Source organism: Cinclus cinclus, chromosome 14, assembly GCF_963662255.1.
Source record: "Cinclus cinclus chromosome 14, bCinCin1.1, whole genome shotgun sequence".
Lineage (NCBI taxonomy): Eukaryota > Metazoa > Chordata > Aves > Passeriformes > Cinclidae > Cinclus > Cinclus cinclus.
In genome coordinates this window covers 7,072,148-7,099,806 of record NC_085059.1, presented here as the reverse complement: position 1 = coordinate 7,099,806, position 27,659 = coordinate 7,072,148, and the positions used below count along the sequence as shown (strand labels likewise).

The window sequence follows — 27,659 nt, the reverse complement described above, 5'->3', positions numbered from 1 at the left end:
GCAAGTCAAGGGAGGATATTCTGACATATGCATTTAATTTTGGGGCTCAGCTATTTCTCTAGTGGAAATGTTTATAGCTCAGCATCACTTCTGAATGCTGGTGTAAATAAATGCTCCCAAAGATGCCCCTCCTGGTAAAGATCATGCCACCATGCATATTTGCACTGAATAAATAAGTAAATGTTTGTGGGGGAAAGGGAGGGTGAGTTACTGTAATAGACAAAGACTTTGCAGATTGCAAACTGACCTACCCTTGTAGTTACTAAGTTTTATTAGTTACTTTTTACCATATAAAAGATATTTAGGTACATATATTAAAACATGGGGGCAATTTTAATGGTCTTTTGGATACCGAAGGCAAAAAAGAGCAAATATTGGAGACAGAAATTGGCCATGATCTGCAAAAGAATTGGCACCTTTATACAGTGCAAACATCTGAATTTTAATTGCTGCCAAAGGACTTCAGCAGATAGGCAACTCCAGTCATCTGAGTTAATAAAGCCTGATCTTTTCAGCAACACAGAATTACCCATAAATATGCTAGCACTCTCAGAAGAAGCCAATTATAAATACCTTTCCCATGCAAAAGATCTGAAAATCCACGATTATGTTGAAATCAAAGTTGCAAGGCAGAGAAAAGAGAAGCTCTGCAATAACAAATAGTTAAAGATGTTACAGCCCTGCAATGCAATCCTGCCTGGAGTATTGTCAAAGCAGATGTTCTGCTAACCTGGATTTTGTTATTTGTCTTCCTGAATTAGAGTTTCCCACATAAGAATTCAACAAAAAAAGTGGTAGATGACAACATTCAGTCACCAAAAAAAAAAAAAAAAAAAAAAAAAAAAAAATCGTTTCCTCCTAAAGTCTGAACAGCTAGAATAATAAACTTGAGAAATTATGTACTTTTCAGTCTAGAGTTACCAGGAAAAATAATCAGCTGGTATAAAGCTTAAAAAATGAAAGCATTGTAACCTTTTGCCTGGCGTGCAACTCGGAGACCTCTAACTCCATACTTCCCAGCTCTAAAAGCTTCTTTTTATGTGATCATCACACTTGACAAGGAATTTTTTATTAGAAAAAAAAACTACTGACAGTTTATAGCAAACTCCCACTACACAAAAGCCCCATCCTTTTGTAACACTGAGCTTCTACCAGGAATTCTTCTTGAAATACTGGAAGGCAGTGGAAAAGAGGCTGAGTTTTGAGATTCCTATGTCTTCTGGCAGGACCCAAATGGGAGCCAGCCTGACCTCAACTTGGTAACTCCTGAAGGCTTATTCCATAAGGACTTCCTGATTTACCCTGGTGATAACATTTACTCCTATTTCCAGACTTTTACTTTGGCCAAAAGGTCAAAATAAATTTTCAGAAACCCTGGGTCTGCTTTATGGGGGTCTGTGAATAGGAAATGAAGAGATCAAGAAGCTATCAAGGTGACATTGTTCACACAGCTTGCTTCTTACTTGCATTTAATTTACTTTACGGCTGAAGTTTATAATAGTATTAGTTCTGTTGATCACATAACTTCAATACAGAGCAGGCTGGATCCTATTCAGCTTAACAGAAGCATTCACCCTGTTGTGCCAGTATCAGCATTCCAACTCCCCACTGCTGAGTTACTGACACACCTTTCCATCTGGAAAACCCCTGAGCCCAGCCCAACCACAAGGGATATGCTTGGTCTCACCTCCAACCCTGCAGTTTTATCCTAAAACCAGCCTGTTCTGAGTGGGGCTTCCCTAGAATATTTCTGTCTGCTGGAGATGTGTTTGGAATCTTTAAGCACATGTGAAGAGGAAAAGCCCAGTGCTGCTGCATTCCTCTGGAGGGTGCTGGGAGGGTTTTGCAGCCTTTACCAATAGTCTGGCTGGGTTTGATGGTGTGAGCTGTTTTCAGGAGCTGCATGGCACTGAAAGTCAGAAATACTACAGACAGAGTGAATTGCACCCAGTGACACTCCTGTACTCATCCAGCAGAGCAGACTGATGGGCTTGCTGTAAAAAACACGAGCCCGAACACGACAAAGCACAGCACACTCTGCTACACAATTTCCAGAAAACAAAGTTTGCTTCTGTGAAACAACAGATGACTGCAACCTCATTTGCCATGGCAAAATTCATGCTTAGGGGAAAGAACAACAGGTAACAGCTGCTTCCAAGGGCACAAACTACTTCTGCCTCCCTAAGAAACTTGATATCCTGGTTTTGAAACTGACTTCTAGTCTGCAAACTTTATCGTGATTCAATTTTATTTTACATGTAAAATGTTCAAATCCTGGTCTGACACTCCATACAGTTCAATCTAGCAGAAATACCTACAGCCAAATTAAGCCTCCAAAGGCAATTACATGCTGGAGGTGGGTTGGCAGTACCAGCTATTGGCAAGACAGCCTGACATTTCTTATAATAAAGACCATATTATATGTTCACTTTGTAACTTTGGCAAGATTTAACTGAATGAACTGTTAGATGACCCTTTCAGATTGTGAGGTGAATTTTTTTTATTACTCTTGTTCTCAAGAGAAGAGGTCAGACCCCTTTCTCCCTAGCAGTGCATGAAGTATGGCAGTTCACCTTTCTATTCTGAATGTGAGCTCATTGCTGATTTTTTTCCCTGCAGAAACAGCTGCTGGGACCTCAGTGGAAATGGTCACTGATTTCCTGTAGGCACAGGAGAGTGGGCAAGCTCTAGAGATGGCATCTGGGGGCTGCAACCTCTGCCTGTGGGTCAGCAACCACTTCAGCAAGAAAGGGTATCTCTGTGCTCCCTCTGAGTCAGATACCTGGGGGGTTCTGGACATTGAACCTGTCAATGCCAGGAGACCCCTCCAGGCTCCCACTGCCACAGAGCCCTCAGGCACTCAAAGGTTTTTTTCTCTAGTTAACAGCTTGAGGTATTGCCAGGGAGTGGTGGAGTTCCCAGAGTTTGCTTCATGCTGAATTTGGTAATTGCTGCAAAAAAAAGAACTGCTCCATTCCACAAAAGTCAAACCTTCACCTCTGTGAATGCGGATGTCTCCCCTCTCCCTACCTGAGACCCTGATGTGTTGAGTGAGAAGATCTCCCCCTGGAAATGTAATTCCCTGTGAAAGGCAGAAGAAGCTTCCAGCTCCCATGGCTGGAGGGCAGCAGGTCCTGGAGCCTTTCTATATCCTGGTGACAGCATACCCCCAAAAGTCCAAGTCCTGGGGCTGCTCCCACTCTTCAAGAGCTCAGAAATGCATCCTTGCATTTCTCCTGCACTTCAGGCAGATTCAAAGTGGTCTTTGCTAACCACTGCAAAATATCAGCAACACAGTCCTTGGAGCCTGAAGTCTGTGGGATGGGGCTTCAGCCTTCAGAGACTTTGGCTTTTCTTCTACACTTGGAAGATCAGGCAGGGCAACATGGTGAGAACACAATGAAGGTAAAACAGACATCACTGGAGAACCCAGTAAATTACTTCTGGACTGAACTAGACCTGTCTAGAAGAATCTACACAAATCTTTTTATTCTACTGTAAAAAGCATTAAACATAAAGATGATTGAATTTTAGGTTATGAAAGTAGCATTATGTACACAGGATTTAGCAGCTAATTATTGAAGTCAATTATTTTTTTTAAAGGCACATGTAGATACATTAACCTTTTAAAAACCAGCAGGGTAATCATAGCAATTTAATTACTAAGTAAAATGTGGCATCACATTGCATTATGTATCTCTGACCTTTACATTTCTATATCAAGAATTCAATTTTGTTTTGCATTAAAATGTATTAAATCCTAAGCTGACACATTACAGTAAGGTTCATCTTAGGAGGACTATTTACACACAAATTACACCACCACAACTAATTACATATTAGAGGTGGGGTTGGTGCTACCACCTATTGCAAAGGTGACACTGACACTTCTCATTTTTTCCCCCATCATTTTCTCTCTCTCTGAAGTTCTGCTGTAAGCTTTACCAGTCACAGTGGAACCATGGTTCTCTGAAATCAAGTTTCTTTGCACAGCTCCTTGGCATGGATCTGGCACTAGTCCTAAACTCAAGCTGAACGACAACCCAAGGACAAGCATTCAAATACCCTTCAGATATCCATATGACAGATATTCAGATTCATTTTGAAAAAAAAAAAAGAGTATTTCAGAGAAAAAATAAAGAAAAAAAATAAGGTTTAGGTCAATGCCCTGCCACTGCAAAGCTCTGAGTTGTTTTCTTAAGCCTAGGAAGCAATTCCATTTCCAGACAGATTCCTCCACCTGCTGTTTGCTTTAACACTTGTGTTAACACACAAGGAATATATGATGAGACAGAGTCAATAGTATCAATTAAATAATAGTTGAGTTTCTTGTCCCGTATACACATTAAATAAACAGGGATTTGATGATCAGTGTTCTTCCTCTCTGATTTAAAGCAGCAGTGAGCCCCAATGCAGACCTTGTGCCTGACATCCCTGCCACACAGAGCTGCTGCTTTAGGACCACGGGCAGCAGCAACCCCATCTGAGCTGTCCCCCCCCATTTCCCTTCTTGTGTGGTGGAGAGTTCATTAGAGTCCTTTCATTAGCAGAAGGATTTGGCCTAGTAAAGGCCAAATAATAACTTGGAAGGAAAGGGGTGTTTGTTTGCTTGTTTCTTCCTGGTAACCCCTTCTTTTCACAAAATGGAAAAAACAGGAAAAGAAGTCTAATCTGGCTTTTTAAGGATCAGGCTACTGAGTAAAGTTGTGGTTGAAATGTTGGTCTGCTCATATGATAAACCACTGTTTTCAGAAAATCCCTTTAATTAAAATGGAGAAAATTCTTTAGAACACCAGGCAGAACAAAAGAAAAGAGCTCAGCTACAAAGATTTCCTAAAGAGCCTCTGCTTGGAGGCTGCCACTAAAACCCAGCAAGCTGCACCCACTTTGTAGGGTGCAGCTTCTTTTTGCCATGAGTTTGACCTGCTCCTGCACACCTCTGATCTCAGCATCTACCAAGGACAGATAAAAGAATCTTTTGTTTCACAGGAAACAAACTCTTAAAAAATACTCTCACAAGGGTTTCATGCTGGATTTATGCCCAAAATACAGCTCCTGTCGAGGCATCCCTCCCTCTGAGTGATCGATGGGGACAGGAAAGACAGCACTGTACTTCCCTACAGCAAGTTTTAAATAAAAACAAATTATGCCAATTTTCAAAACATAAATCCTGAAGGTTTGATGAGGACACATGCTTTCCAGTTTGTGTATACACTTACATAGCATGCATTTTTCATTCCTGTTTACTATCTACTTACACAGGGAGCAGAGCACTTAACAATGTCAACATCATTTTCTGAGTGCACTGTAGCTACAAATTATTGATCATTCATAAAACATGAGGCAAATGTTTGTGATTAGTTCCCCAAGTCTGATGGCCTGCACTTAGACAAATACCATCTCACCCCAAGCCTGCAGTGCTGCCTCTGAAACTCTTGCACAAATAAAAAGAATCCCAGCACAGTTGCCTCCAAAGCCCCTGAGATCTCAGATGGATTCAGATGGCAGAAACCACGTGAAACAAATGAAGAACAAATTGCCTGGTTTGGTTGGGTTCCCTAAATTAGTTTGATCCAGACAATAAAACCTTACTAAAAGCAAACAGTTAAATGAGACATTAGCAATGGGTCCATAGGGTTAAGACTTTAAATAACTTCAGAAGGATCCATTTTGAAGACTATCAGCAGGTATCTGACATATTATTCTCTTTCCAAAGCACTGGTCTTATGAAATATATACAATGCACTATGCCAGGACTGTCAGCAGAATTATACAGCTATATTTGAACAACTGATCTATATGTTTGCTAATTTATTCTCCCCTCTAAACCAATAATGATCACCAGAAGCTGCCATTGTCCATATCCTGTAATATTATTTTCCTCTGACTATTTGAAACAACCACACCACAGCCAGAGGCACACAATACATTTGAGAGACAAAACCAAAAATGCTAAATGTCATAATCATCTCTAACAATAAGCATATATTGGAATAAACTCTGGGACAGAATTCCTGTCAGTCTTTATGAGTAAAAGACTAAGAAATGTAGCCTTAAAAACCCACTGAAATGTCAGCTTAGGGATCTTCATCTGTCCGTGTGGTTTAACTGTGCCCATCCATCCAACAGGGAACTCTTTCAGTTTCATTACACTCACATTAAAAAAGTGATTTCTACTACTGCAGTACTAAACTATAAAAAACTCATCCCTTCTTCCTTCCTTCCAATCCAAGGCTGCATGTATTCTAACAAACAACTCAGACTTACATTTTCCTGAGGTTGGGCAATTTCTTGAACAATCCAACAGCTTCCAAAACAGAAATATCATTGTCATTCAGACGCCTGAGAGGAACAAACAAAGAGATATTTAATGTTTCACATTAATCTGCATTGTCTGGAGATACATCCCTGTGACATTCAGGGCTGCCACACAGAGAACCATGACCTTTGTTAAAGGCACCCTTTGCCAATTCCCTCAGACTCCTACAGGTAAAAGAGTTCAGCTTTGAAAGAAGAGGGACATAGAGGACTATCTACAGTAAAAGCTTAGGATGCCTTAAAGAGTATAATGCCAAAGGACAGTGTCAGAGCCCCTTCATCTTCCAACACAGGGGATAGGGAATGATTGGCCTGATCCATTACACACAAACCTCGTTTGCGTGACCGGACCTCTGTCGTGCATCCTGCTACACGGGACACGCAATTGGAGATGTGCTTCATGTAACCAGAAGGGCTCTGATTTCAGGTCCTTTCCTATAGAAGTCTGTTGATCTTCAAAATCAATGTGAAGGCCACTGTCTTGGCAGGCTTGGGATGTAAAATTCTTTCTCTGATTGCACATAGCTCAATTTTGCAACGTACAGTCTTCGCTGTATTTTTTCTTGACTTCAGATCAATAATTTTTATGAGGTTTTAAATAGAATAAGTATAATAAATACAACACTAACTTAAGAAAAGAAAATTCTGTTTCAAGGGGCTACTAATGCAAGAAAAGAACTAGAATCTTCAGCTCATAAGCAATAAAAATGGTTTCTCATACTCGCATTTCTTGAAGTTACATTAGTTTAATAAGACCTGTTCCACCCAAGTAGCAGGCAATGCTGAGATGGAATGAGCTCCTGATCACAGATTCACTCAAGTGGTTAAAACTATTTCTTAAATAAAAATGACCAGGTGCAAAGGCAGAGGACTCCAGGGTGGACTGGAAAGGAAGGACACAACTTGGGCCTGGCCAGCATTGGAGGAGGACACAGCTGGTGCACGGGGCCATGGCTCCCTTCTCACCCCACAGCTGGCATAAATGCTGAGGAAATGAGAGTTGTGGTGCAACTGAAATAAAATTAGCTTTCCCCTTTTCACACAGGGAAAAAAGCAGGAGGCGCCTTTAATCATCTGAGTCCCTTTTTAAAAAGGGAGCATTTAAAAGGCAGCATTTAAAAATTAGAAAAGCCAACATATCCAGCTGAACAGCCCTGGGAGAGGCACACTTACAGATCAGTGGTGTATTCAGGGAGGTGAGTGGGCAGCCGGGTGAGTTTTTGGTTTGAGCAGTCTATGACTGTCCCCTCACAGCGACACTTCTCGGGACAGACAAGGTCCATGAAACACTTCCCAGTGAATTTACTTCTGTAATCCTCTGACCCTGCAATAAAAGGAAAATATATTCCAGCAACCAGTTGTTGATAACTGCAGCAACCAGAGGTATCATGGAATCCATCCTCAGCATTGCCTCCTGTCATCCCCCAGCTCCTGCACACAGTTTTAATACTTGCCAAGGACTTGTGCTCAGCAATTTTTAAAATTACTCCCAAGACTTGTCCCTGGTTTTTCACTCTCCCCTTAACAGACTAATTTCTTGTCTAACAAGCTTACCTGTTAACATATTTTCCAGCAAAATCACTTTTTTCCCCATTTGGAATTTACTCCAGCAACAAGGAAAAGGCATCTCATGAAAGAATTCAAATGACAAAAGATTTTTAAAGATATCATTTATAAGTCCCAAATGTTCAGACCTCAGCTATTAGAGCTGTTTTTTAGAGCAATCTTTTATTAGACAACCTTGTCAACTTTCCAACAATTAGATACCTTTATTAACCATGTTAAACAAACAGCAAAGGAAAGTAATAGCAGTTTAAATCATTTTCATTTTAATTAAGGAATGGTTAGAGCATACTTAGTGAGAAGCACTCCCTGATGTACCATTACACCGTGATTGCCAGACCTCTTTGACTGGGTTTTTGACCCATTCTAATGAAATGCTTTTCCAATTAGGCTCAGTGAACTAATCTGTCCTTTTCAGGTTTGGTTTTTCTCATTTAATAGCAGCAGGTTGGAAACTCGATCTCAGTGCTTCAAGGAACCAGGAGGATTATTAAATGTGTATGTAAGCAAAGTGCTGCCAAACCCTCACCATGCAGTTCCTGCCCACTCACTTCGTATTTCATAATGGAAGCACCAGAAGCATTGCCCTGTGCAAGGCCCAGGGATCGTAATCACCATTTTTCAAGTTTTCCAAATTGTTAAAAGTCAATTCAGAGAGAGGAGATGAACAAATGTTTTAAGAACCCAAAAACATCAACAAAAACTTAAACCTGAGCTGAAATTTGTTTACAGAGACTTGATGACATTCATCACCTGCTTCCCCTTCCCAGACTGATAGATACACCACCACCCATTTTAAGACCATGTACTATTTTCTGAAAGAAAAAAGACGTTTCCTAAATCCACTATTATTTTAATTTACGTCACACATTATCTCCGCAGGGTGATGCAGTGAAAACAAGCAATTCTACAGGCAATCTAAAACTTTGATCCCACAGACACACTTTGATTTAGTTTTGCAATTCCAAGTTGGAATATGAGAACATTGACATACAGATTTGTACCTTACTACTTCAGTGGTGCTAAACACTTTGCTGGTTTTTGTGCTTATTTTAAATTATATATCTAAAGTGCAACTTCCCTGACAGCACAGTACTTAAAAGTATTAAGACCACTGGGCATTTTAAAGCATTATAAAAATACAGTCTAAGATTTTCCCCACACCACTATCACTTAAACTCTTATCCTTTAACATTTGATTTACAGTCCTAGGCATTCCAAGCTTGGTACTCAAAATGTTTGGTTGTTCATGATTCCTTGGAAACAATACCAAAGACAAACAGTTATCAGAACCAGAGTTTATTAAAACTGCTACAATTACAGTACACATTGAATAACTCATCAACCATCAGTGATGAGAAAGTGTTTTGAAAATCCCCAACTTAACCCTTGAAGATGCACTTCTAAAGTTTCCTAGTAAAAGTTCTTATTGAAAAAATACTCACAAACAACATGAGGTTACATAGGGTAAACATAGCTGGCATCCACTCTCCTGATGGTGAGGCACACAACCTTCCACACTGCAGCAGTCAAAAGAAGTTGATGCTGCCTGGGCATCTGTCCACAGCTACCACCATTGAAACAGGGGAAAGGCCTCTCAGCTCAGCAGCAGGGGAAGGCAGCAGACATCACCCATCACCTTCATACTTTTTGTTCCTTCTCTCTCTTTCTCTCTTTTCTTTTGAGTTAAGTAAGAGTTACTCAGGTAATCAGTGAGTCAAAGTAATCAACAGCCTGTATGTGCTCAGCAAGTACTCAGTCATCTCTTAGCCTGAGAGACAGCAGGAATCACCTGCCAAAGACCAAATAAAACTTACTATTTGACCTGAGCCTTGAGATCACTTGGACAGGTGGCTGCTCTATTAAGATATTCCCATCTGGGATAGCAGTGTGAAATTCAGCCATCTGCTTGCAGAACTGTTTAAGCACATATATCCATTCCTCCTGACTGCTGGGCTCTGAGAGAACACAACAGGACTCAGGAAGCACAGCTCACCACCACAGACATGAAATACTTCTTGGACACTATAAAATCATCCATGGAAAGGCACAGAGAAGAGATGCGTGACCTCTGCTCTCTAGTATCTAGCAATTCCCCAAATTAAGAAGAATTAAAGTTTGCTGTAAAACAAGTAGCCAAGGTAAAAGGAAGGCCTGTGTGTTAACTGAGGGCAGCTATGGTTGTTTGATTTATTAGTTACTCTGAAACGTATTTATTTCACAACCAATGTGACACCACTGTCGGGTACTGTGATTTCTTATTATCATAAAACAAATACACCATGGCATTCCACAGAACAGCAGCACTGAGATATAGAAACATCATATTTCCAAGTGCTCAAACATTCTATGTGCCTTTCTGATAACCACATGGAGAATTAGGCAACAGAGAGAAATACCTTTTTGTTCTACTCTTCTTTTACAGCATTGTTTAGAAAACCTGATTTTGGTTTCTAAAAGTTAGCTTTGCCCAAAGGACTTAAAAGGAGTTCCGGAGGATCTGTTCTGCTACAAATCAGGCTGTCTCAACAGGGCTTGAAAAGTGACCAGATACATTCACTATAGAAAATGATCCAGTTGCCTCAAATTCGGCACCAAAAAATATGACCATTGAGATTAGTTGGTCTAAAACTTGAAGGAAAAACCCAGGAATCTCAGAAGTTATTCACAGAACCATGATATTCACAATTCTCTCAGGGAATGAAAAAAAAAAAATGCATTTTTTGGTCCTAATTCCACATTGCTTGTGTTAATTTTTATCAGTAACTACAGATAAAATCTGAGAATCCTGGATGTCCTTCTTCTGACAGCTCCATAACAGATACGTGACAAATCTGCACAACAAGGCAGTATTTCAGTATAAGAAAACTTCTGTATGAGCCTCTCAAAGTCTTTTATGAATAGGTGTGATTGTCTCTGTGTAGGGGGGGTTAGGCAGAAGTGTTTTGAAGATCTTACCTAAGCTGTCAAAGCTAAAATGGCCCATTTGGATTTGCTGACTCAGCTTTGCCCTATGGAATTATTGGATGGATAGTGGTGTTTCCATACAGGCCATGTTAGCTATGTCATTTTCAAGAGATGAACGACAATGCTTTGCAAACACTTCTAAAATTTTTTTGCATTATATTTGTTCACAATGCAATGCCAACACATTAAGAGCAGGTCCCCAGTTACACTGAATGGTGGGTGTCTTGTTGCAGAAGTGGCATCCAAAGTGTATCTCAAGTTTGAGCTGGACAGCTCAGACAGACAGATGCAGCTTACACGACGTGCAAAGTAAGGAGACAAAAGTGATTTTTCCATCTCTGTAGTTATGGCTGGAATCACCCTTGAATATTATCAACCAACAGAATGCCTGACTCTTTCATTGTGAGAGCAACCGAACAGATTAATTACTTAGAAATGGTTATTCTGCATGCAAGCCCTGTGGAAAGTCTATGCAAACATCACTGCGGCTCCCTGGCAGTGCCTGGGAGCCTGGTTAGCAACACTTCACCTGTTCCACCGTCCTCGTGCGGAAAGGGAAAGGGAATCTCTCACCTTTTGATGCTTCTGCCCCGGCAGAAGTATCCAGGCATGCCATGCGGCAGGGAGTATGCAGCCTTCCATGGTGCTTGACAGAACCATGTTCCATTTGTATTGTTCTACCACATGGTTAGATCAAGCACAAAGGAAAACCCCATGGACAGCCAGAGTCAGAGTTAGGCAGCGCCAAAGAGAGAGGAGCGTTGAGAGGAAGCAGCATGGAGAAGCACAAGCTGAAGGTTCACGGAGAGCTGCTCTCCACTCCACCCATGCAAAAAGGTGCTGGATACAAGAGGTCATCCTTTATACTACTGCAGGAACATCCTGGAGCACAATTGGGGTTAGTGAACACGAACAGAGCCCGGGCGAGTTCAGAGACAGAGCTGACACGACAGAAAACCCTACCAGAGGAGTGCTCACTGCTCCTTCCAGGGAGCATGTGCAGCTCCCACCACACAGTGAATGCCCAATCTACACTGCTTTTTATTACTTACTCTCCTGATGTCTCCTTTCAGTAAAAATGCCATTTAGGTTTGCTCCATTTATTTAAATGCAACCTTAGAAATACCACAGCCCATACTACTAACAGCAGATTCTGAGCTGATGGCCGAGCTCTGGCTTTAAATGCTCCCTGAGTGCCCTTTGAGCCTGATTTCAGCTCCCAGAGGCCCCTCATGCTGGTGGCACTTACACTGGCAATCTGTAATTGCCACTGCTTTTCTTTTATTTTCTTTTTCCTGTTTTTTTTTTCTTTTTAAAATTTTTTTTTGTTTCCTCTGCTCTTTCCAGCAGAGTAGCAGACACATGCTGCTACAGACATAGACAGCATTTTGTTATTCTGTTTCTGAGCATACTTGTTGGGTTTTGTACATCATTTGCTGATAGAAGCTGAGCATTCTCTATTTCTGACATTCTGAATTATTTCAAACAGCTTTGTTCTTGTAACTCATTCCTTCAACTTTGACATATAAAGCAGGGCATTCAGTTCAGGCTTGACTGCTCCCACTGGAATAAAGCTCTCACTGACTCCACTGTCTGCAGAGCTGTGCCAGTGGACAATGATTTTGCAAGTCACATCTCAAATGTTCTTGCAGGATTCCCAGATGAGAGAGGAAGTGGCTGTCCTCTGCAACTGCTCAGTGTTTTGCTGGACTTCAGTGAAGGTTAGTGCTTGTGCTTTTAAAAAGAAATCACTTTCCTTAGTAAGGGGTTTGCAGTGCCCAAAGAACAAAGTCAGCACCGAGCAGATTATTCATTACCTACATGGAGAACAAGGCAGTGCTCGAGCAGAGATGACAGATAATACAGCAGGGGTCTGTGCTTCACCAATCTGCCATGACCCAGCACTGTTATCCAGAAAAGCCAACACTGAGTTACTTGGGAACTTCAGGAAGTAAGTACAGTGTTAAGTTAGCCATCCCACACTGTGGGTCTGGTTCAGCAATGGAAGTAAGGGAATTCTGTCTCTCTTTGCAATCTAAGAAATAGACTGAAGCAGTTTTTTAGGGCAGTCTAACACAAATACTCAATCTCCACAACCTGCCAAACTAGCTAGAGTCTTAATTGATAAAAACATTAGATTATTAATTTCCTCTTGTGACTCATGCAATGTGGCACAAAACCACATTAATCTTCTCGCCTGATTAATTCAAAGTATGCCTAACCCTGGAATCCACACCTCATTTACTCAGAAATCATATCTATAACTAGCATTCCTGCCAATAATTTTGTACGGCTCCAGTGAAGGATGTAGAATCCTATATCCTTATTCCTACACTGCTTTAATAAAGCAGAAATTGTGGCTGGGCACTTCAAACAAATTAATCCACAGTACTCTGTTAAACAATGACAAGTAACAGTTCATATCTTCCAAAGACTTTTATATTATATACTGATTTACAGTATTAAGTGGGATATCTATAATAAACTCAGTAATTTCAGTGTCAATGAACTCTTTCAGTCCTACTAGACACAAATGCAGACTAAGCTCTGTGAACACCTTCCTGAGAAACCCCATGAGAATATCTGAACAAGTCTCTCTTCCTTTGTGGCACTAATTAAACACCACTTACAATAACTGCCTAAACTAATCATCAGCTGCAATGAACGAGAGGTACCAGCATACAAAGAAATCTGTCAAAATCCCAATTTATGTCCCTAGAATACAGGAGAGCAGAAATACCAGGAAAGCACACTATTTTATAAATTACATTTCAGAAAATTCCATAAGCCTTTGGATGTACGTAAGACTGTCCTGCATAAATGTTTGCAAAAAAGAAGTTGAACAATGAAATACATCTCCAGTTATTTGCCAGCTACCATGAAAACCCCTCCCTTCAGATACCTTACACACAAACAGCATTGTATGGTTTGCTCTTGGTGTTCGTTCACTTCTTGCAATCCATGTTCTATTAATCAGTCACTGAACCTGCAGTTTGTAAAGAATTTGTACACAAATTTGTACCCCTATTTTTAACTGTCCAGCACCTCAGGAGACTGCTGCAGTCTCAGAATAGTCAGATGAAAAATTTATTGCCCAACTGCAGCACCAACATCCTTGCACTGGTTTTAGCTGACGAGCTCTCTTCATGCCAGCACCTCCCCAGTTATTTTCTGTATCCTATTCAAGTGACCACTACACACTAAAGTGCTACCTTAGCACCTCTGGTGTTCTCAGCTTTACCTCAGCACATGGAATGGCACCGTGAGAGGAGAGAGAGAACTTTGTCCCACCATAATTTCTGAGGTTAGAAGAGCAATCAGTCACTCAGCTTTCTGAATTAAGAGGACAATTCAGATCTCAGGGCAGGAATCTGTACAGCCCTGCACTCTGCCTACATGGGGAATCAAGGATAACTGTGGTATTTGGATGCCTAAGTGATATGGATGCATCTATGACTCAGGAGTCATCCTCCCTCTCCCAGTGCCTCTTTACTATAATTGCAAAGGATGTTGGTGGATAACAAAGCTGTTCAGATATTTTGCTTTTTTGAAGACTGCTTCAACTCAAAAATAAAATGAGGCAGAACCCAAAATAAACTTTCTAAGTGAAACATGTCAATTTACTTTCTTATTAAGAACTATACTCTGCCAAACAGACCCACCTGTTTGATGTTAAGCTTATGCTTCCTTGAGTGAAATGGTTCCCATTCTTTTTCCCCACTGCAGAGCCAGAACCCTTCACCATCGTGTTCTTCACAGGCTCAGAGTAACTGGCACAAATTTGAACATAAAGATCTGAACTGCTATCAGAGATGTGCAGAAAAAGGAGGGCTATAATCAGTATCCAGTACAGTCAAAGTAATTTAACAACTGCAGCACTTCCACAGTACAAGGGAACCCAGCTCCATTACCATTAGTCATAGCAATTGTATTGTGTTCTCTAATGACTTCAGCTTCAGACAGAATTAATGTAGAACAAAGTCCAAATATACTCAGTTTAAGTGTACCATGAAAAAATTAATATTCATAATTACAATTTCAGTGTAGGATTTAATCTGCAGGTGATTTATTGGTGTCAAACAACCTTCCATTCAGATAAGAATAATTCTTATGCACCACAAACATATTCTCAGTTTTGGTATATTCAGAGAGTTTCTGAAGGTAGTTCTGCTGAGTCTTTGTATCTTTCAGGGGGAAAAAAGGGGTACAACACACAGAATTTAACTGAATAAAACAAAAACTTAACAAAACCCCAAACTAAACTAAACCAAACCAAACCAAACCAAACCACAGACAGAAATCTGAATGCAGTTTCTCAAAGCATAAGCAGTGGTTCCTATCCCTTTCCCTCAACAGCAGGGCAAAGCTATGGTGAGGAAAGTGCTGGAGCTTGGTCCCAGATGAGATTTCTCACTAACATGAGCAGGTCTGGAGCACCCAGGGCAAACCCAGAGGTTGCTCAGAAGCTGCTGGAGCCCCACACACCATGGCAGGATCATCACATCCCCAGAAACGTGTCCCTGGAGCACTGCAATAAGGCAGACAGGAGCAGGTGGATAATTTGTGCTTTCCATCAAACAGAAAATACTAAGGGCAGGAGTATGAGCCCATGGTCTGTAAATGACTGTTTGCTTATTAAAAATGAAAGGAATTTGCAAAGTTATCATCAGAGTGATTGGCAAATTACAGGAACAACTGGAGAGTGTTTCAAACAGATAAATTATGTAAGAACTGGGTTAAATTCACCTACCTTTCATGACTTTTAAACATTGGCTGAGGAATAGCAACGCATTGCAGCTTCCAGTTTGAGAGCTCAAAAATCTTAAATAGTGTGTACACATCACTAGGAGCAGAGAAGGGGATAACCCAAGCAGTCCAAGGGACACGAAATGTGTGAACTGCCACAAGAAGGGGACAAAAGTCCTGACGTGCAGCCTGTGCTCCCCTGACTCCATCCACAGCAGTTCTATGCTTCTAAAGGTGCAACAATGCAGAGAAGAGAGAAGGAAATTTCAGGTGATTACAAGAAACAGCAAGTCTGTTCCAAAGCAGGCAGTTAACCCGAGGAAGATGAGTGTGCATGAAGACATAGACTGGAAAAGGCACATAAAGAATTAGGAGAAAAACTGCAGTAAGTGAGAAGAGGTTTTATCAAGTGTCTTGAAAATTATGAGTGAACAAAAAGAAGCTACAGTATTATTTAATAATTGGGGATAACATGAGAGAAATGACACTAGCCCTAAATATGCCATTTTTGGGCCCAAATGTACCACAAAGGCTCACTTTGCTTTGGGTTGAGTTAACAAGAAGTAAAAAAGGAGAATCCTCTCCAAAAAGGAGAGGATAATGCTGGCAGATGGTTCATTTTCTTCCTCCTGTTCTCCCTTGTCCTTTTGATTGTATAGCACTGTCTGGAACTGAAGCAACTAATTAAAGGCAGTTAGACACAATGTATGCTGGAGGAAGCAATAAGACAGGTTCACTTTGGAGTATTTCATATAGCAATCTTCTTTATAAAAGTCTTATTTCTAAGAATTAGAAGATAAAGAGCTTTTGTGATGTGATGTTTGTAGAAACACATTGCTTTGATCATTGTCAGAGATAGTTTGTGTCAGTACAGCAGGTGGAATTTTCATTGCTTTTGAAATGCACAATATACTGAAAAAATGCAAACATATCACTGGGAGAAATAGATATACAGCTGAATGCAAGGGCAATTCTTTCCAAAAGCTATTTCATACACAGTGTCACACAGCAATCAAGGAACCTGCCAAGTCTTGAAGTGACAATAAGCTACCACAGAGACAACACAATCTGCTCATAGATTCATTTCCCTTACTCCTAAAGCTCAGTGCTGCCTTAGAAAACAAAACTGCTCTGTAGTGAACTTAATCAAATGCTTCTGGGCAGGATATTTGTGTTGATCTGTTTTCCCCTTATTCATATTAAAAATGGGAGCCTCCAGTGACCTCTGGCTGCCAAGCACCATTGGCTCCTTAGGTGGTCAGAGTGGGCAGATGTAGTCAAAAAGAAAATGATCACCAGAATTTCACTGCTGCTGCTGAAAATTACAGCATTTCCCTTTTCTAAACAGAAGAGAGGGAAAATTAGTCACTGCCTGTCCTTCTGATTTCTCTTCAAGAAAACATCTCAGCTTTTTCAGTCTCAGATTGTATAGCTGTGGCGAGACAGTTGGGCAAGGTGGAGTTTTGTTGTTATTGTGGTGCACTGCATCAAATGGAAAGCAAAAACTCACAGGAAACTGTATCTATTGCAATCTGAAGTTTAAACATATTTGATGGTACATTCAAAAGCTTTGCCTGTCTCACAGCCCTGGGCAAAAATATGTCCTGTTCCCTGCTGTTCCTTCATTTCATGCTATAATGCTTCCAATTCTCCTTTTAAAAAGAATTATGTACATTATCTACCTGTTGCACAGAAGCTCCTTTCTATGGCCACTCATAACCTTTGCAGATGTTGCTCCACTGTTATCAGTAAAAGCTCGAGTCATTAGGTTCTGGGAGGAAATAGAATCTGGGAAAAGTGCCTCAATTGAAAAAACTGATCAACTGAAAAAAAGGTAAGTACTTCTGGCTAGATGCTATCTAACAGAATGGTGGGGACCTGCAGTGAAAACCGAAGGAAACTGTGTGCAGAATGAAGTTTTGTAGATCTGTCTTCATAGTTTCATTTAATTATCAAATACAGTTCTATTTAGCCCATCTGCTTCTGTGTCCTCTTGACATTACCTTCTTGATGCTCCTCTGCCACTTCAGACTGATGAAACTTCAAACATCAGCTTTTCTCCCCCATTCCTGCTAACCAGTCCTCTCTCCTACCCTGAGAGAAAAAGCACTTCCCTTTCTTCCCTTAATTTACTATACAGTTTTTTTTTTTTTTCCTCATAAGCAGTCCTTTCTGACAGTCCCCTTTATGACCACAGAATCAGGGAATGGTTTGGGATGGAAGGGACCTTAAAGATCATCCAGTCCCATGCCCCTGCCATGGGTAGGGGTACCTTCCACTGTCCCAGGCTGCTCCAAGCTGTCCAACAAGCCTTGGACACTTCCAGGGATCCAGGGGCAGCCCCAGTTTCCCTGGGCACCCTGTGCCAGGGCCTCCCCACCCTCACAGGGAAAAAATTCTCCCCAGTACCTAATTTAAGCCAACCACTTTACAGTTTAAAACCATTCCCCCTTGTCCTATCACTACATGCCCTTGTCAAAAGGAATGTGGGAGACATACAGATCACTTCAGGACAATCTCAGAATTTTATGACTTTAAAACTATCCTTTTCCTGATGTCAAAGTATTAAGTTCATCTAGGCTTAACTGCTCCTGAGTGTGATCCTGACACTGCCTGAGTACCTCTGCTCCCACAGCTCACACTTCCTGTGCATCCTCATCTCTTCTCAAAGGTCAAAGACTCTGTGAGGATAAAATCTCTCACTTTTCTTCCATAACTAACCCCTCACATTCCCTGTGTTTCCCCTCAAAAAACAACGTTCTGACCACTGACATGTAGTAGATGTATTCCAGAAACTACATTAAAGTACCAGGATCCTGAAAAAAAAACCCTTTCAGAAAGAGATGCACATTTAGAAAAGAATTTAAAATGAAAATTGTTTTCTCATACACTGAGCAGAAGATGTAAAAACTAGAGAGGGAGAAGCCCAAAGACAGTGAGGACACTAACAAGTTACTAAGCCTTGCCATCCCAGTGGGATTGTGTCACCCCTGGATGACACAAAGCACTGCCCAGTGCTTTAAATGAAGATTCATATCTCATGGACATTTCTGCAGAGAGACGTGCTGTGTTAGATCCTGGGATGAAACACATTCCTCAAACTGAAAACTTGGAACATTCCTACTAAATGCCAAGCCTGAAGAAGCCATGATTCAAAGGGACAAGTTGAGCAGAACAGGTGCCAAGGATGTCTGTTCCCTGGATTGACTTACAAACTAAGATTTTCTAAATCATTAGATGTTCCCTGTCTCATGTGAGCAGACAGCAAGTTCAGTTAAATGTATCTCATCACCATCTGGAAACTCTACGAGCAAGGTTCTCTTCTCTACTGAGCTTTTGAGCAGCATTAGTTTTCATCCAGCTGAATTCTTTGTTCTGAAGCTGTTCAATCCCTGCTCTCCTCCTTCATAAGTCAGGTTTATGCCTTTTTCATGTGGTTTTGGTACTGATGTAGAGCTGGAGACCCAGGGAAAAACAGCTTAATGCCTCAAAGAAAGGACCCCCAAGATAAGAACTCACACAAAATATTATTCTCAGCATCACCAGGTACTGAGTTCTGTGCTGTAAATCTTCTTATGACCTCCCCTAAATGGTGTCAGATGGTGTTTGCCTTCCCCAATTGCCTGTACCTTTGTTCTAAGCATGCATGCACACGGATAACATGAATTCCTCTAGCCCATTAATAAAAACAGAAGAAAATAACAATGGCAAATTGGGTAGAGGTTTATACAGATCTATTTCTGCAGGCTGCTTTCCTTTCTAAACTATATTTATGCATTTCCATTTCCAGCTTCTTTAAATATGAATATTACTGGCTAATTACTGATTAATGATGGACATAATCCAAAAATCTAGATAAAGTATGTCATCATTTCAGGCCTGAAATGATGAATTTTGTGGCTTGAGTCGCAAGGGATTGAAGACCTTAACCAGCCTGCCCGAGGAACGCTGACTGCAAATGAAGTTATCTTTCTTTTCTTTCCCCCATAAAGGGAAGGTTTAGCTCGGCATGTTGCTCACAGAGATGCACAAAGCACAAGGACTTGTTTTGGGCTGCTGCCACTCAGCTTCATGCTGCATCCCCATCTAGAGCCATTCATCTTTTACCACCAGGAACACAATTAATCATGTTTCTTTTCAGAGGAAAAGGAGAAAAATCATAGTAATTTTCATAGAAAACACCACAAGATACTCCATCAATAACAGTCATTTATCTCCTCAGTACACATTGATAGATTTGCTTACTGAAACCTGCTTGTCTTTACAGTACACAAAAATGCAGTAATCCAAAATAGATATAACCAATATAAGCAATAGGAAAACTAAACAAAGAAGCAGTCATCTGCTTAGCTGAGCTGTGTAAGGCAAGAAACATTCTTTTACTATCAGGTGAACCATAAATAAAGAACAGATAGAATTAAGAAAAAGCTGTTGTTACTTTGGTGGAAACATTTTTATGTCTCATTCACAACACAAAACCTTTGCCTAAATTATTATGCACCTTTTAATTCAAAGCTTGCTGAAACCAAAAATCTTACCAACTTTGGTGGCAATTTTACTGGAGTTAGTGTGTATTATTTATGGATATAAAGAAAATGAGAGCATGTGAATTGATGCCAGTTGATGCCATTCCCTCACCCCCAGCTTCACTCCCAACCCAGATCAGAAATGTCCACTGCCAGTTGTATGAAAACCTCTCATACTGTTTTCAGCCTTTTAGGTGGGGGAAGTAAACTTCAGCTCAGCTCTCATTAGGTCAGTAAGAGCTCTGCTTGAATACAAATGACAATCCTGTCAAAATGTAACATTTCCCACATGGATTCACGTATATTGTCTTTCTTTTCCTTAAATATTTTATAATTTAGTAATTTTTTTGCGACTAAGAATCACAAGCTTTTATCTTTTTTTCTCTTCTTTGTTTTTAAGAGAAGACAGCTATAGACTGCTTTTCCCCCCTCTTTTCTCTCTCTCTTTTTTTTTAATCCATAAGGTAATTGGCTTTCTGTCGAACTAACCGAATTTCCCCAAATTGAATTTCCAAAGATGCTCCCTAATATCCATTACAGCAAACACTGTCCCGCAGATTGGATTAGCGGGCTCTCTGGACCTGCTTATCCCTGAACGGAGAGCGCAGCAGAGGCTGGATAAATGAATTACCTGAGCAGCGGAACTTCTTGCTCTTGATCTGGCTGATGCGTTTGTTGGCAAGGCGACGGGGATTGCTGCAGCGAGCGCCGCTCGTCTCGATCGGATTATCCTGCAGGTAATCAGCCAGCCACTTCAGATGGCAGTCGCACACAAATGGGTTCTGAGCTAAATGTCTGCGAGAAGGATGGGATGTTTAATCAGGAGTGACCTGTGACACCGTGCTCCATCATTGTTTTTTTTTGGGGGTTTTTTTTTTTTTTTTTTTTTTTTTTTGCCAACGCCGAACCCGAAGAGTGGAGTAATTGAATCGGCGCCCGAAATAAAAAAAAAAACAACCCAGCCCAGGCCTGGCAGAAGCCACACGGAGCCGCACGTGAACGGGAGAATTCTGTGAGCGCTCACATCTCGCAGCTCATTACGCCTGCAGCGAGTCCTTGCACTGAGGAAACAACAATTAAGATAGCAAAGCCCCCTTTAAAGGACACAGACCTGCTGCTGTCTCCCATGTCGCACGGTTTCTCCTGAAGCTTGGCATGCTGCCTTTTGAGAGACGTGCACCTTACCTGAAGATCATTTTGTATCCGGGTTTAAAAGAAATGTTATCAGCAAACTCAAAATGTGAATTAGTAAAGCACCTTGGATCTTTGGGCAAAGGCAGAAGTGGAAGTGGTCCAGAATCTTTTCGGAAGACTGAAATTAGTATCTGCACATGCTCATCACGTGTAACAGTACTTCCTTTATATGTATTTTTTTCCTTAAGTGAAAGGTTTTAATTTAAAGACTGAAATGTTTAGGCAAGCTACAACTGCATTCTATCCTTCACAAAAATTTGCTCAACTTGTTTCCTATGAAATTGGAAATAGGTATTATACCATTGATTTTAACTGGGCATTTAGACTTTGGTAGCAGAAATCTGCTGGAGCATCTTAGTGAGAAACAGTGTTTTTCTGCTGCTATTTTATTTTGCTTGACAAAGCTGAGAACTGTGTCAGCAGAGCTTGCCTGGTCTTTCCAGAGCCAGGTTCTAATCTCAGTTCAGCTAACTTGCATCAGTCCCTCTGACCTCCAAGGGAGCAGGACTCAGCTCTCCAATAACTGCAAAGACAGGTTAAGAAAAGACAGATGTTTCAATTTGGTTTGGACTGAGGTAAAAAGTTAAAACCTCACAAGAACTCTCTCACTCTGTTACTGTTTTCCACTTGTAGAAACTTCTTTTCTGTTTGCAGTTGTATTTATGAACTGCTGCTGAACAAAGTAAGTGTAAAACAGAACAGGGCAATGGCTGTCCAGAACTGAGAAGGGAGAGAACACAGAGGAGAAAGGGCCTGAAGAAACTCAAGATTCCTGTTGCAGTAGAGCCATTCCTGCTGTGAAAGGTCCAAAGAACAAAGAATCGCATAGAGACAGAATTTGGGTCTGGTTTTGTAGCTCTAGAAAACACACAGAAGACACTAATTACTTGGATTATCAAAAAAAAAGAGGAATGAATCAAAACTTTTCCTGACAAAGTGTCTTGGTGTCTTAGAAGCGACAAGTCCATTCTAAGCAAGGGCCACTAGGAATACCAGCAAAAACCTGTGGAAATCAATGGGAAATATCCATAGCTTAGGGCTATAAACATTAAAAAAGCCTGTTGTTTAACCTGACAAACCTTACATACCGCTGTAAAAGAACCCTCTCTGTGGCCCCAGTTTATGTGTGTACATACACAGCAAGCTGCAGAAGCAGAAAGCATGGTAGAGCTGGGGGGGCAGAACTGGGGCTTATTGTACATGATTATTCCACTGCCTTAATGGTTTGCAGCAATACATACTGGCCAAATATCAGTTGGAAATTCAGGTTGTGTTTGGTGCTGCTTGAGGATGTGGCAGAAACTCTGCTGCAAGAAATCATTCCTGACAGTTCATTTGTATATGATTTAATACATTTATACAGCTAATTCAGCCAATGCATTCCCAGTATTGAAATATATAAATGTGCATTTGCATATAAAAATTGCAGTACCATAGCATGTGTGTGCATAGATACTGAAGTATATGTACATACACACACCCATACATATTTTAATACTGCAATATCAGGCTGCCAACTCCAGCTCTGAAGGAGTACTATTTACCTTATTATCTTATTACTCACAGCTTTAGGATGAGACCTTCTTCTATAAAATATTGAATCATTTCTGCATTTTTGCCTCTGATGACTATTCCAAATGCCTCCAAATTCAAAATTGTTTAGTGGATTTTCTTAATGGATCAAATAATGCGACATATCATTCCTCTTAAGTGGAATGTCAACTGAAATGTGGTTACAGAAGTCATGAACAGCACAGCAGGACTCAGACCCAGGCAGGAGAGATGCCAACTCATTGGCTCATTAAAAACTGTCAGGCAATGATCCTAACAGAATCTGCTGTTCATATCTTTTCCAGAGTCACATGCACACATTATCTCCCCAACAAACAGCCTGAGCTTCACACAGTTCTGACATTTCTGTCACTAAGGGCAGGCTGTGTCGATCCTGCCCTCACTGAGCTGATGCAACACTTCTTTTTTTTGCTCCTTTTTTCTCAGTGAGAGAAGGAGGGGCTCTTCCAAATTGTCTTAATGTCAGATGCAAAGACAGGCAACATCTTTGGTGGGGAAAGAGGGAGCTGTCATTTATGATATGCCTGCATACTCACAGAGTCTGGATCGATCGAAGAGGTGCAAAGAGCCCCTTGCTGATGGTCTGCAGTTTGTTGTCATAGAGAGATAACAGTTTGAGATTATGCAGACCTTGGAACGTGTTCACCCTCAGGCAGTTGATCTTGTTGGCATTGAGAAGCCTGAAAACAGAGAAAAGGTTTAGACTTCATTAATCCTGTAATAATATATAGACAGATTGGACTTTGGGGTTAAATCTAAAATTAAAAAAAAAAAAAAATTAACGTAGTCACCAGAGCTAAACCACATGTAAAGGCTTGATCTGCCTGTTACATTTAAAAGGTGAAAAACTCACAATGGACATGAGTGCTCTCATAGCTGGGGAATATACAGACATATTAACAGTTAATAGCTAAAAGCTGGGATTGGCAGGGGGCTGTATGCTTAGCCCTCTCCCAATTTACTCAAAATTCTACAAAAACATTTAAGGAAGCCTTCAGCTTAATATACACAGGAATAAAAATTGCTCCCCACCTTGCTATTCCATGCCCACACAGCCCACAATGAGAAGAACATTTATTTTTCAGTTTCCTCCACCAGCAGCTGTCTTAAGACTAACTGAAATTCTGAGAGTTTGAAATCTTTTGATAATAAGACTACAGGGTTAATTTGATAACAGAGATTAAAAAGATGTTTCACCTGGGAGACAAAAAGAGGAATGTGTAAGGTCTGAGCTAAAACTTATTGAAAGGAAACTGTTCACACCCAAGGACAGCCAGGCAGGGGACCAGGCTGCCACAGGATCTGTGTCCTCAGTCCCTGTCCTCGGAGGTTTTCCAAGTGACACACCAAATAAAGCCATGAGCAACCTGCTCTGACCTTATAAGGTGGATCTACTTTAAGCAAGGGTTCTCTAGACTGTTCTCAAGTGATCACTGAAGGTCTCTTCCAGCCTCTACTGTCCCACAATTCTATGAATTCCAGTCACAGCAGAATACTGGGCAGATGTGGAAAAGCAGCACAAAGGCAATTTAAATACTATTTTTAAAAACATATTTTACAACTACACAGCAACCAGCTGGTGGAACTAATCAGTTCAACAAGAAAATCTTGGACAGTACTTGTGCAAGTTTCCTTAGGTTATCCATCCAGAGTTCTGCCCCATGTAATAAGTACATATAAACCCAACAATAAGCTGCATCTCCGGCTGAGACAATCAAACACAAGAACACCAAATTTGTCACTGTCATCTGCACAGGTGGTATCTTCCACTTAGAAGGGAAATAGCCAGGAAATTACCTATTCTTCTTAGCAAAGCCAAAATCCACATCTTTTGACTACTACCAGCCTGAGAAAAATGGTAAATTGCAAACAGTGTATGTTGATAACTCATTTCTCCTGAGCAAAAAATTCTTCCCTTGTCAATCAATTTAAAGGACTAAATATTGCATCAATGTGGCTCCCTGTGAGGCACCACGCTAATACGGAAACAGAACACAAGTATGTTTATAGGCAAAAAGGAAAATACATCCTCTGTTCCTCAGCAAGGAAATCCATCATTTTAAATACACCTCCAACAGCACAGGGAGCTTCTATTCTCAACAAAATGCACAGACACTGAAGACAAGAGGGCAGCCACTGAGGAAGAAATACAAGCTTGCTAGCTGCATGTGATGCTTTCCTTTTCTGTTCTCCAAAACCTAATTCAGAAGATGCTTCTTCTGCCTTTACATTTGGAAAATGTAAACCTTTGGAACATCACACGCTCATTACAGTTCTCTGCTCCCACTGTTGTTTTGGCAGAGCCTCCTTGCTGCAGCCAAAAGTTACAGTGTTTGTGATACACAGAAGGCAGACTTGGGCAGCACAGAGAGGCCCAGGAGAACAGGAATGCTTTGGAATGAGAGGGCTCCAAAGGAGAACTCCCCTTCCCAGCCTACAGGAAAGTCAGTATCGATTTACCCAAATTTCCTCCTTTATATGTTGTGGAAAATGAAGTTTGACGCTAGTTAAGACAAAATACCATAGAAGGCAATGATGGATAAATGAGGTTACATTTTTGCATGAACTAATAGCTAAAACAATTTTATGAAATCATAAGCAGCACTAGTATGACCCCTCTGGAATCTGTATTTCCATGACACTTAATCCACACTTCTGTTGGCTCCCCCAAAAGTAAAAGGGTAATTTTCCCACTGGGCTACAGGAACAGCTCCTCCTCCTCTACTCCAACAGCAAATGCCAACTCTTCCTGCTTGCTTCTGACAGCCATTTATGTGTCCAAACCAAAGCAATCTTCCTCCTCTCGGATCTCACACATCATGCATTTTTCTTTCCAGCTTGTAGAGTATCTCATCCATGAAGAGCAGCTTAACAAGGTAGTATGAGGCAGAATCAGGTACTGAATTTTGAACAATATCCCTAGACATGCTCTCAGGCATCACAAATCCTTTGCTTTCTACCCCCTGTCCTTTTGCACTGGTCCCACTCCAATTTTGGGAAATGCACATCAACTTGTTTTGGCTGTTCCTGTCCCATGACAGACGCCTGGCACCTGAGCTACCCAGGAACAAAACTGAAAACAAGTATATCCTTCAATTTATTTTGCTAGATGCTGATTTTTTTTTCCAGTATTATAGTAATGGTTTATGTTGCAAACAGTACTTGTAACAAGGCATAAAGCAAAAATGAAAACAGCAATAAGAGAATTTACAACTGAACCACAATTGTATTTCCACGTGTGGGTAACCAGGTCTTGGGATGCCTCAGAAGTGCACAGCAGAGCTGCTCTGGGCAGATGATGCTCCCTCCTGTGCAAAGATCAGGCACCAAGTCTACATTACTGATCCACCCCACTGAAAAAACCCTCTGAGCAAAACTGACCTGCAACTGCAGTGAATACACTGGATCCAGATTCATTCTCCCTTTAGTTTCAACAAAACATGAATAAACCCCATGCTAGAGAATAGAATTTACAATGTGACGACGTTTCCTGGCATGAATTTTTGATGACTATGTTCATGGTGATATAATCTGTGACATTTATTTAGAGCCAGACACTGAAGATGAGAGCAACTGATCTTCTATACAGCCACAAATACAGAGGCACACACTCTCCTTTAAGCATTTGACTAATTTGGAATGAAAAAGTACTTCTGCAGACTGTTTAGAAGTGGGAATTCAGGTCCTAAACATATTTTCTTAGGTGACAACACCTATTCTGTATATCACAGATAGTCTGCTCAACAGCAATATGGGTGTAGCCATAAGAGGTGGATGGTGAGATACATTAATAACTTATTTCTGCTCAGAATCCATGAGAAACAGGGAGGAGTAGTGAAAAACTGAGGAAGCAGAATACATCATCCCTAAAAATTTTTTTCCTTCCACTTACTGTTAGATGATGGCTTTTGGCCAGAATCATTAAGGTTCATATTTCTTTCAAAACTCGCAGTTATTTTAAAATATCCTCTATGAATATTCCCCTCTATAAATCTCATCTCTTTACTTAATCTTTCTTCGTTATCCCAGCTTCACTAATGGCATCTAACTTTTAATTGGGGATACAAGACAGGCCTCACATGGAGTTAAACATGGTTTTAAGAGGTTTTTTTAAAACTGACACAAAGGCAGATGAGAAAAACATATTCCAGGAAGCAGAACACTTGAACACTGAACCAGGCCATAAAACACACTAAGAGTTCCTTTACTGGACTTACACAAAAAGAACAACATTAGAAGTGGAGCTTTATTTTAGCAGGTATTTATTTTTGCACCAATTCACGGTGAAAGTAAATTCCACTAATTCTCCTGTTTTTCTATCAGCTTGATTGGATGAGATTTACACACAGCCTCCAGATGTGGGGCACCATTCAAAAGGAGGTTAAATATTCAAGTAGAAATAAAACCACCTATTACCCAGAGGGATGATGGATTATTAACTCAAGTCTCCATTTTCATCCCTCTGGATATGTAAAAAACATGAAGAAACCTCTCACAAGCCTCAGACCACCACAGAATACAGGAGAATGGCTAAAAAACCTTGTGGTTTGCACACCATTGAAACAACGAGCTGAGCAGAGCACTGTTACAATTCCATGAACCCATTTCCTGAAAGAGTGGATTTGTCCACACACACTGAAAGAATAACGTGTTTCAGCTAAGCCCTTGAAATGAATGTGCACTGAATTGGCTCTGTAATTGTATCAGCTGCTCATAAGCACCATCTGCATAATTAAGATGGTCCCATAATTGAATTATATGCCCAAGCACAGC

General features: G+C 40.7%; 1 protein-coding gene across 1 annotated transcript in view; it reads right to left on the bottom strand.

Annotated features, from left to right (window-relative positions):
• Nucleotides 1–27,659, bottom strand: part of SLIT3 (slit guidance ligand 3) — a 468,658-nt gene that overhangs the window by 100,626 nt on the left and 340,373 nt on the right. Inside the window, exons 13-16 of the mRNA XM_062502022.1 lie at nt 23,423–23,566; nt 20,752–20,915; nt 7,492–7,642; nt 6,268–6,342 (exon numbers count right to left, since the gene is read on the bottom strand). Coding sequence (XP_062358006.1) covers nt 6,268–6,342; nt 7,492–7,642; nt 20,752–20,915; nt 23,423–23,566 — 534 coding nt within the window. The remainder of the gene's footprint in view (nt 1–6,267; nt 6,343–7,491; nt 7,643–20,751; nt 20,916–23,422; nt 23,567–27,659) is intronic.